The following is an 11,921-nucleotide window of genomic DNA, read 5'->3' as shown; positions in this document are numbered from 1 at the left end:
GCCCCCCCCCCCCCCCCCCCCCCCGAGCAGGGAGCCCAATGCGATGCGGGGCTTGATCGTGACCTGAGCCGATGGCAGCCACTTAACTGACTGAGCCACCCAGGTGCCCCAAAAAAGTTGTATGATTTTTATATTGCCACAGAATCCCTTTTATTAAATTTTTTTTTAAAGATTTTATTTATTTATTTGACAGAGAGAGACACAGCGAGAGAGGGAACACAAGCGGGGGAGTGGGAGAGGAAGAAGCAGACTCCCTGCAGAGCAGGGAGGCTGATGTGGGGCTTGATCCCAGGACCCTGGGATCATGACCTGAGCTGAAGGCAGACGCTTAACGACTGAGCCACCCAGGTGCCCTCTTTTATTAAAATTTTTACCTAAGACAAATAAACTTAGAAAAATATAAAGATAATCTAAGAATAAAAAAATTTGCTTAAAAAATTAAGCATGAGACTACAGGTATATTTAGGCACCGTTTGTGTTGTTATTTTTCTCTTATACTACAACTTTGAAGTTGGGTATGTGTAGTGTTGGTTATTACAAATGGAAGTTCCAGAGTGAGCCTTGCATTTGAATCCCAGCTCTGCCACTTCCTGACTATATGACTTTGGGCAAGTTTCTTAACCTCTCTGTGCTTTAGTTTCCTCATCTGCAAAGTGGGGGTATAGTATTTGTAATGCTTATTAGGGTCATTATGAGAATTTAATAGGACCCCGTGTATAGTAAGCACTAAATTGATACTAGTTATATAATAATAACAGTAGCTATTGTTATTATATAATAATAGAGGGACAGTGTTATGCCAGGACTTTGTGGCCAAAGTCTGGGTTCAGAACTTATATTCATAGTTTTAAGATTGTATATCTGTAGCCAGACCTCTCCGAGCTTGTCTTCTCCTCTGTGATATGGGAATGGCCTTATGTTTTTCCCTGGGTCATTGTAGAGAAAGTACCTGACCTCAAGGAATATTCAGTAGTTGTACTAGCAGCCTCAGTCCCGGATGCCCTCATATCAGTGAATTTATGCCATAAGTAGAAATGCTATACCTTATGTAGAAATTGTTTGGAAGAAGCTAATTTGATAGTGTCCACAAAATAAATAGAAAATATAGTACAGAGGCTACATGGGTGGTGAGTATTCTGAATGGAAGTGGTTGGCAGAGACTCTTTCCTTGTTGTCTGAGTAGATCATAGCCCCTAAATAAACAATCAGTAGGCCAAGTGCTTGTACTCATCAATTGGCTAATAACTGCAAATTATCAGGCTTACGGTGAAGTGGATATTAGATGAGGTTGAACCAAAGAAGCTGATAATCTGTGTTTGACTTATAAACATAGCAATTTCATGTGGTTCCAACCTAACATTTATGTTAAGTGTTTTGTGCATTCTGTGGATCTTTAATGAAAGTACATGATTATCTCCTTTTATTCTTTTTTTGTTGGTGTTTTGTTTTTGAAAGATATTTATTATTTATTTTAGAACTAGGGGAAGAGAAAGACAGAGAAAGACAGAGTGCTTGTGCGAGTAGGGTGGGGGGAGAGGAGCAGAGGGAGAGGAACAAGCAGACTCTGTACTGAGTGTGGAGCCCAACACAGGGCTCGATCCCACAACCCCAAGATCATGACCTGAGCTGAAATCAGGAGTCTGACACTTAACTGACTGAGAGACCCAGGTGTCCCATAATTATCTCTTTTTGAATAAACATGGAAATAGTGCTGAGGTTTTGCTAGTATAACTTCAGTATTTTTTTGAAAACTTCATTCATTCTTTACTACCATAATTGTTAAGAAAGTACATAGAGATATGTAGAGATTGTGTTCTTTATGCTAGAAGATGATGCTTTGACTCACAGAAGTTTTGAGCTAGAAAGGAACTTTAAGAGCACTAAAATAATAAAATTCTCTTAGTAAATTTGTAAATATTTTACAAAAAAATTTTGAGTGATTTTTTTAGGCCTTCTATTATCTAGCGTACCAGTAGAATTATAAATTGGTACTTTCTTTCTATAAGGCAGCTTGACAGGATGTAGCAGAGGCCTTACAAGTATTTATTTCCTGGGGCACCTGGGTGGCTCAGTCGGTTAAGCATCTGCCTTCAGCTCAAGTCATGATCCCAGGGTCCTGGGATGGAGCCCTGCATCAGGCTCCCTACTCAGCGGGGAGCCTTCTTCTCCCTCTCCTTCTGCCCCTCCCCACTGCTGCTCTCTCTCTCTCTCTCAAATAAATAAACAAAATCTTTAAAAAAATGTTTATTTCCTTTGAATCAATTAGCTCAAGAAAACAATTAAGATATATGTAAAGATTTAGCCCCAGGGTTATTTATTGTAGCCTTTGTAGTATGAAAGATTGGAAATTATACAAATGAGCAATTGTAGGATTGCTTCAACTTTCCCTCAACTCCCCATCCTGATTTCTCTGTTGGTCATTGTCCTTCTTAAAGTGTGGTGCTCAGAACTGGACCCAGTACTCCAAAGGAGCCCTGACCTCACAGAGGACAGTGGACCCAGGAGTGGCCTTAATTTGGACATGGAGTTTCTATTAGACGCCAAGTTTCTGACCATGATGTTCTCTCTGTGTAACTGGGGCTGCCGAAATCCAAGTATTGTCAGCTGGTGCCGGTCCCCAGCCATGCTTGTGTCTTTTAAGGAGTGACAGTAACTGCTGTTTGCAGAGATGGCTATTCATGGGGACTCCTTTTCTTTGCCTGACAGAGGGCCAGTGTTCTAGCTCTGAGAAGGGATCTGATGCCAGCATGTGAGTCACACTTAACTTGCTACTCTTCTTTTCCAGAGTTTTAGGCTACTTGTTTATTGTTGCTCATCAGTACTACCTTTTCCTCCTGCCCAGCTTACATTGTCATCCTGCCTCATCTATCGAGCTATGCTTGAACTTAATGCTCTTCTATGCATCTCATGGGTCCATTCCATAGTTTTATGCTGCATTTGGAAAGAGCTGAGTCCACTGTTAGTGTCCACAGTCACGATGGCATGCTGATCAAATGTTGGCAATAATTAGTTTAACAAATTCTGTGATTGGTTCTTGATTTCCATATTTTCTTGTTTCTGGTTGGCATATTTCTTAGGAACATGTTCTGAGAAAAGTGCTATGCAGGGGCGACTGGGTGGCTCAGTCATTAAGCATCTGCCTTCGGCTCAGGTCATGATCCCAGCGTCCTGGGATCGAGCCCCGCATCGGGGTCTCTGCTCCGTGGGAAGCTTGCTTCTCCCTCTCTCACTCCCCCTGCTTGTGTTCCTGCTCTTGCTGTCTCTCTCTCTGTCAAATAAATAAATAAAATCTTAAAAAAAAAGAAAAGTGCTATGCAAATATTAGGTATTTTTTGACCTACCATGAATAATTGAAAGTTGTCAGAATAGTAAAACACTGTTTTGCCTTTTTTCTTCAGCTTGCATTTTCTTATTCCTTTAGGCTTGATAGGTTTGCTCAATTTTGTTTCTTTATGTACACCTTTTCAGGTGTATATTATTCTTTTGACCTCACTGTTACTTTTTTAAATTTATTTTTTAATTTTTTTATGTTCAGTTAGTGAACATATAGTACATCATTAGTTTTTGATGTAGTGTTCAATGATTCATTAGTTGTATATAATACCCAGTGCTCATCACAACACATGCCCTCCTTAATCGCTGTTACTTTTTTAAGGTATATCCAAGTTATTTGGACATCTTAATTTCTGACTTTTCTTTCACTTGTTATTTCCAAAACTTACTGGGAATAGTGCATACTCTGTCTTCCTTTTGGAAAGCCACATTGCAGTTGAGCATGTTAAAGGCCCCGAGGAACCCTGCAGTCAAGTAAACTGTTCACATTTGCCAATATAACATTTCTTAAAATTATTTGATTATGAAACCTTTTTTTCACAAAGTACCATTTAACATTTTACAAAAATATTTTTGTGCTGAATGCATTTGGAGAGAGACATTGAATTTTCCCTGATTCATTTCTTCTGCCTTTTCACATTTCCCTTTTTTATCAGAAAGGTGTTGCTGTAGGGGCGCCCGGGTGGCTCAGTTGTTAAGCGTCTGCCTTCGGCTCAGGTGCTTCTCCCTCTCCCACTCCCCCTGCTTGTGTTCCCTCTCTTGCTGTCTCTCTCTCTCTGTCAAATAAATAAATAAAATCTTTAAAAAAAAAAAAAAGAAAGGTGTTGCTGGAAACTGGTCCTAAGCAAAACTGTGATGAGAGGCTGGGTTTGCTTTCTGCTGTTCACTTCCTTTCTCAGTGTCCTCCTTTCCTGAGTGGGAGCACGTCTCCAGCCCAGGCCTTGTGGCTTCTGCTGCCCAGAGTCTCTCCCTGAAGTAGAGTAACTAGACTCTTTATTTCTTGGCTTTTTCTTCTCTGGACGTCTCTCTCTCTCTCTCTCTCTTAATCAGAACTTGCCTACTGTATACATTTTTTCCCTATGAAATGAGAAAGGACCAATCACTGACTTCTTGTCAACGTGTTAGTAGAGGATGCAAGCTTAATGAATGTGTTTTCCGTGCCATCGTGGCTATTTGCAGTTTTACAAGGGATGCTTTCTAAGCTGTGTAGCATAATGAATAAGATGTGTATTTCATAACTAGAGAGATCTGGGGTTGTATCTAGATCTTAACATTTACTAGCTGAGGGGCCTCGAATAAAGTGGTTTAACTTAAGATTCAGTTTCTCTATGTAAAATAGTGGACGATAATATATCTGATAAGATTGTTTGAGAACTGTATGATATAATGGTTGTAAACCCAGAACTCAGTAATTAATAGCTGTTGTTTTTCCACTGTGATTTCATTGCCTGTGATTTCCCCCCAACATTTTATTGTGAAAATTTTCAAATATAGAAACATTAAAATAATTAGATAGTGAACAACCATAAAATACCACCTAAATTCTAGAAAAGTATTTCGCTATATTTGATTTAGCACATATATATTTGCCTAGCCATCCTTCTATCCTTCATTCCATTTTATTTTTTAAATGCATTTCAAAGTAAGTTGCAGATATCAGTACACTTCTCTTGAACACTTCACCTTTATCATCATTAACTAGAGTTCAGTATTTGTTTATGATTTTTTTTTAGATAAAATTTATATACAGTGAATTGCACAAATTGCAGTAAACTGTTGTATGTTGTATAACCGTTTGTTGTCTATGAGGATATGGAATATTTCCCTACCCTGAAAGTTCCCCGTGCCCCTGTCTAGTCACTCATGCCTTCACTCCTGACCCCGAGTATTGTCTATGATTCTTAATACTAGAATTTCAGGTGCTGATTATAGTCTAGTGATAGGAATATTTGGAAGCTGGGTTGCTGCCTGGTATGCTTCTTATCACACCACAGACCTTGGAGCTTGGTATCATTTTTCCATGAGAAATTTTATAAATTTTGCAGTTTCATAAAAATGTATTTAGTTGCCAGATACTTTGCTAAGTGCTGAGTGAGATGTTCTGGAATCAAATGAGTACAGTGCCGTGTTATAGGGGCTCTGCTAGAAACAAGTACATGGCATAAGTAGAAGCACAAAGGGAGTGATTTAGTTCTTCCCAACTTGAGGGCATAGCTAATGATGGCCTTATAGAGGAGGTGATACTTGAGCTAAATATCATATAAAATGAATTAGTGTTTGCCAAACATTAATGGAGTGGGAGAGTGGGAAAAAGGTATTTCAGGGTGAGTAAAGGCAAAGAGGAGAAAAAGAGCCTGGTGTGGTGGGTATGGTTTTGCTAGACTGGAACAAAGGATAAGGCTACAATGGTAGATGTGGAGGACTTCGCATACCATGCAAATGACTTTAATTTATTTCTATAGCTAAGAGAGTAATTTAAATTTTATACTTGCAGAGTAATGGTTTATTCATTTATGAACAGGATTATACTCAAGAGATAAAAATTGTCAAGCAGTGCTGTTAGATGTTTAAGATTGTTTTATAGGCAAATCAAAATCATATTCTTTTTTTCACTAAAAATTATGATTTTATAAATATATCCTGACTCTTCTTCCTTTACATCTCTTTAAAATGACAGGTAGTGTGCCAGTATTTGAAAAATCCCAGTGTATCTGATGCACAGCTTCTGCAGAATATTTTCCAAGCTCTGAATGTCTATTACAATTATTCAGGCCAGGCGAGCTGCTTGAATATATCAGAGACAACAACTAGCAGTCTGGGAACCCAGGGTTGGAGCTATCAGGTAAGTGTGTATTATTTCCTCAAGTGGAACCCACTTTTCACTGATATGGTTGTACTGTAACAGAGTTCATGAGATTTTGTCACTAACCTGGATCCAAATCTGGGCTCCATTATCTTACACTGTGAGACCATGGATAAGTTAGTCCGTCCGTCCCTCCCTCCCTTCCTTCCTTCCTTCCTTCCTTCCTGTATTTAATCATCACCAAATATATTCTGGGTACTTACTGCATGTCAGACAACATTCTAGGCTGCAAAGGTGCGAAGATAAATAGGACATGATCTCTCTTTCAAATATAGCTCAGTGAAAAAGATACTTATATTACAATAGATCTTGGTAAGTCCTATAAAGGAAGCATTTTATGGTTACAGAAAAGAAGGGCAGTCTAACTTGACTCTCCCTGAGCCTCCACTCCTTCATCTGTATGAGACTAGTAATAATACTTTCCCTCCAGAGTTGTTTTGATGATTATTTATGATAATAGATGTGAAAGAAAGCAGTTTACAAAGGAAAAATATATAGCCCTAACTTTTGTAACTTCTCAGCTGAGCCTTTCCAGGAATAATGAGAGGTGGTATGACAGAGGTAAAGAGCAGGTGCTCTGGAGTCAGACTGCCTGAGTTCAAACCCTAGCTTTGCTACTACTAGCTGTATGACTTTGGATAATTTATTTAACTCTGTGCCTCATTTTCTTACTGGATTCCCTTTTGGTTTCCTTTTTTAGGCCTGCACAGAAATGGTCATGCCTTTTTGTACTAATGGTATTGATGACATGTTTGAACCTCACTCATGGAACTTGAGGGAATTTTCTGAGGACTGTTTTAAACAGTGGGGTGTAAGACCGAGACCTGCCTGGATCATTACTATGTATGGAGGCAAAAACATCAGTTCACACACGAACATCATTTTTAGGTGAGTTTTTACTGATGCAAAGGAAATCTTTGGTTGATGGAGACATTTGTAGAATAGCTGAGAAGATAGAACAAGAAAAATGCTGACAATAAACAATATAGAATGCAATAGTGGTATTCATCATGTCTTTCCTTGAAAGACAGAGGACTCTGCGTAAGAGATACAATTTTATATTCTATTACCAACATGCTTAAAGGCTTAAAAAGAATAATAGCAACAAAATTTAAATATTTTATTAAAAAACGCTAGCACAAAATGAAGCATCATCTGCTGCTCTCAATTTGTGTTGCTGTTGTCACTATTGTTATTAATAAAGGTTTTTTAATATTTATTCAACAAATACTTTTGAGGTGCCTACTCTGTTCTGTTTCAGGCACTATGTGAGGCACTTTAAATAAATGGCCTATTGAATCCTCACAACAGTCGTGTGAAGTAGTTGTTATAGTCCCCTTTTTACTGAGGAGGAAATTGAAGGTCACTGTGTTCAGTCACTTGCCAGACCTCATCTAGCTTTGTTGTAGTTACTAAGTGATAAAGCCAGATTTCAACCTTGGCCTGTCTGACTACAAAACCTGTGTTTGTTCTTCTGTGTTACATTGCTTCTTTAGAAGGGATGTATTTGGTATTGGCTCATGTCAGACTTAATTGAGTAGACTCCTATGTGTATCTGATTGTGACTTTAAAATTTCCATATTTTGGTTTGAACACTAGGCTCTCAGCTCTTAAGATAACAACAAATTACTCAAAAAATTTCCCCAAATCTACATGGAAATAGTAGAGAGATAGCATATATACTTCTTAGCCTGGAGCCATTATTTAAACTGTAAATGTCATTCTTTTACAAGCTCTTTAAAATGAGAGTCAAATTTGGCCTTCTGGACATGGCCAATAGCTGAAGGATCGTTCTCTAGATTTAGGGTGGTGGCACTGCCCACTTTGCAAAAGAGCCTCTGTCTTATTAGATTCATGCTGTTTGCTCATCCAACAGGGTACCTGCCCCAAATAAAAGGTGAAACATTTAAATGGGAAACTTAAAGATTCTTTCATTTAATTTCTTTAAGTTGTGTTTCTTGTTCTCAGTAGGATTCTTCAAAACTATACTCTTCAGCTTCAACCTTATAAAGTGATGGTTGAGCAAATAAATCTATGTAAATATAGATTATTTAAGGAAACTGTGCCAGAGTAGGGTGTGTGAAATCAGGAAAACATGAAGGGACCTAGAGGACTATAAAAGGCTTAAACACAACTTTGGGTGTCCAGGTTCATTTTTGTTCCTCAGAAGAGGAAGTACTTTGTCAATTTCTTGTTTTTCTTTGGTAATTTATCTCCATATAGTATTTAAATGGATTTTGGTAGCATGCTGGTACTTTAAGCTCATCCTTCCTTGCTTTGACCTTATAAAGCTGAAGTTCAAGTTGAATTGTAGAGTCTTTAAATCCTTGTATGAAGGTTTTAATATATGAGTTTTGGTTAAATCCTTTTTTATTGGATTCAGCCATTATAGATGTGTATTTTAGTTATCTGTTTGCCCTTTTATATTATTTTGCTTAGGCTATCAAAATCATCATCATCATTGGGGAAGGGGGCATATTTTGTGAGAAAAGTTTGGAGAATAGAACTGAAGCCAAGAAATGGAAATTATAACTGTTAGAAACTTTTAACTGCGTATTAAGGTGGGACTTTCTAACAGAACTGTGCAAAGGTCGAATGAGCTGTTTTATTTATTTATTTATTTATTTAAAAGATTTTATTTATTTATTCATGAGAGACAGAGAGAGAGAGAGAGGCAGAGGGAGAAGCAGGCTCCGAAGGAGCAGAGAGCCCGATGTGGGACTCGATCCCAGGACCCCGGGATCATGACTTGAGCCGAAGGCAGACGCTTAACCATCTGAGCCATCCAGGCGCCCGAATGAGCTGTTTTAAATAAAACTACTTAAGCTCTTGGATCCTCAGTCTTTTTTCTGTAAAATGCTAATAATAATACCACTCACCGCACAGTGTTGTGTGATGCTTAAGAGTTAACCCAAGGAGGGGCGCCTGGGTGGCTCAGTCGTTAAGCGTCTGCTTTTGGCTCAGGTCATGATCCCAGAGTCCTGGGATCCAGCCCCACATCGGGCTCCCTGCTCCGTGTGGAGCCTGCTTCTCCTTCTCCAACTCCCCCTGCTTGTGTTCCCTTTCTCGCTGTGTCTCTCTCTGTCAAATAAATAAATAAATAAAAATCTTAAAAAAAAAAAAAAAAGAGTTAACCCAAGGAAGTATTTGGCCCAGATTTGACAAATACATATGCTCAAAAAATATTTGTTGAATGAACAAATGGAAATACACTCTCTGCCTTGTACTTATGTCCTAGCCACAGGGAACTTTTTGTCTTTGTATGTCCTTTCCCTTCCTCTTTTTCTCCCTTTCTTAAGACTCAGGCATCCAAGAAACCTTCCCTGAGTCCTCCAGGAAGGTTAGATTTCCCCCAATCCCTTAGCTCCCCTAGGTCTGTGAATATCACTTAGCACTCTGTATGGAAGTTATCTATTTGTGTTTCTTTCTGCCCCATGAGATTGTAAACTTTCTCAATGACAGAGACTTTGTCTTAATCATAGCTGTGCCTTTAACACTTACTCTGGTGACTGACACATATTGGATGCCCAAGAAATGTGTGTGTTGATAAAAACAAGGAACAAAATACAAAGCTTAGAAAGGCTTCGGAGGCATATGAAAGTTTAAAGGCAGGACTATGTGAAGATACTGGTTTATCTTTTTGCAGTGGCAAGTCTATTTTTAAAAAAGAAATCTTTATGCTGCTAGGTGTCAGAAATCCAATGTAAAAATTTTAAAGTAAAAAATTAAAAAATTTCCTGCTTTTCTGAAGAAAACACATTCCCAAAGTAAAGAAACAGCCTTAGGTGTCTCTGTTCTGTCTACTTAGTGGCTACCAGCTAGAAAAAGGTTTTGGTTGATGAGTAAGAAAATGTCCAAGGAACCAGGTGTAAAGTATCTTTGTGTCCATGCCTCTCTCCTTAGGTCATCTCACACAAATCCAGTTGTGACCGCTTTTCTGAATGGAAATTTCAGTCTGTGTTTATCAGATAGGAGGTTTGTCAGTTAAATGAAAAGTTTGGGCTTTTAAGTCAAGGAGACCAAGTTAGCTGTATAGCCTTAGGCAAATTGCCAATTTGTTTAAGTTAGTAAAAATGACTACGAAACAGGGTTACTTTAATGAGTAAATAGATTATCATGGAAGTAAGCACCATGAGGGCAGAGATTTTGTCTGCTCACTCCTGAATGCATCATACACACTCGGTAAACATTTGTTGACTGAATGAGGACTTAATAAATAGTAGCCATTAATTGTTTCATTTCAGTAATTTTTTTTATTCCACAGTTGTTTTGTTAGAAGGATTTATTTTCCCCCCAACCCCAACTGGTAACAAATTATCTTACCAATGGTCATACTCAGTTATTTAAATATAAATCCAAAAGGGAGTCCCTGAGGAGCTGGTTAGTTTAATATCATTTCTCAGGCAAATTAATTGTTGCCAGTGATTAGAAGCTTGCTGTTGGGAATTTTATCCAGGCATCTAGACTCTCTCATGAAAGCCAGTATTTTTTTTTTTTTTTTTTTGGTAAATGTCCCAGTGGCTGGTTTAGCTTTCACGTGTCTAGGACCAAGAAATTCAAGTCCATGTGCATCTTGGGTCTCTCGGCAACTCCAAACACTGTTGCTAAGCCACTGGGCTGATTCAGATGACCTTTTAAATCAAATGCAGTTTGCTTATTATGTGGCTGTTGGGATGGCTTTTTTGTTTTGCAAATAATGGAGAGTTTCCTATCTGGGTTGGTCCTGTCAAATTGGAATAATGATAAAGGCTATTTGTTCACATAAGAGAATCTAACCCCTTGTAGTTTATTTTAAGAATTTATCTGGTAGTTGAAAACTAAGGCTGCTATTTTGCATGTGAGTTATCCTTTTTGTTTTTAACAAAATCAAAAATCTACATCTTTGGAGTGATTTTTTTTTTTCTCCCAAGAATGAAGTTGTTAAGTTGCAATTGAATTAATTTTGTTTCTAAAGAGAGGTGTGGTGAGAATAGAACAGGGCCTTCTTTTTTTAAAGATTTATTTATTTGAGAGAGAGAGAGTGAGCGTATGAGTTGGGGGGAGCATATGAGTTGAAGATAATTCCTTCTGAGCACGGAGCCCATGGTGGGCTTGATTCCATGACCCATGAGATCATGACCTGAGCTGAAACCAAGAGTCGGACGCTAACCTGACTGAACCACCCAGTCGCCCCTAGAACAGGGAGCTTAAAATTGTATTTCAAATACACATACACACACACACACACACACACAATGTACCTAAGTGCCTCTTTTCTTATTTTGTTTCTACATTTACCTGGAAAAAGTTGATCACATTACTTTTCTGGCCAGATATCTGTGAGACATGCTTTCACATTCTTTTTCATGATTCATTTACTTCTCAGAAGTATTAACTTTTCATGCTTACAGAATATGATAATAATAATTATAATAATACTGTATGTTTGTGTATTATTTTATAGTTTATACCTTACTGTCACATTATTATTTAACTTGAACCTCACACTATTTCTGTGACGGAGGGACATTATCTTTTCTTTAAAAAATTTTTTTCGGGGGGCACCTGGGTGGCTCAGTTGGTTAAGTGTCTGACTTGGTTTTGACTCAGGTCATGATCTCATGGGTCAAGAGATTGAGCCCCATCACGGGCTCTGGGCTGAGGGGGGCGTCCCCTGGAGATTCTCTCTCTCCCTCTGCCCTTCCCTGCTGCTTTCTCTCTTCCTCTCTCTCTTTCTCTTTCTCTC

The 11,921-nt window shown here is 38.4% G+C and overlaps 1 protein-coding gene across 2 annotated transcripts in view; it reads left to right on the top strand.

The window, feature by feature from the left end:
- The window catches only part of LOC110577238 (prolylcarboxypeptidase), a 73,281-nt gene that overhangs the window by 54,541 nt on the left and 6,819 nt on the right, over positions 1–11,921 (top strand). For both annotated transcript variants that reach the window (XM_021686498.2, XM_021686497.2), the window contains exons 8-9: positions 6,011–6,175; positions 6,897–7,084. In XM_021686498.2, coding sequence (XP_021542173.1) covers positions 6,011–6,175; positions 6,897–7,084 — 353 coding nt within the window. The remainder of the gene's footprint in view (positions 1–6,010; positions 6,176–6,896; positions 7,085–11,921) is intronic.

The sequence above is a fragment of the Neomonachus schauinslandi genome, chromosome 11 (assembly GCF_002201575.2).
Source record: "Neomonachus schauinslandi chromosome 11, ASM220157v2, whole genome shotgun sequence".
Lineage (NCBI taxonomy): Eukaryota > Metazoa > Chordata > Mammalia > Carnivora > Phocidae > Neomonachus > Neomonachus schauinslandi.
This window is presented reverse-complemented; position numbering and strand designations above follow the sequence as displayed.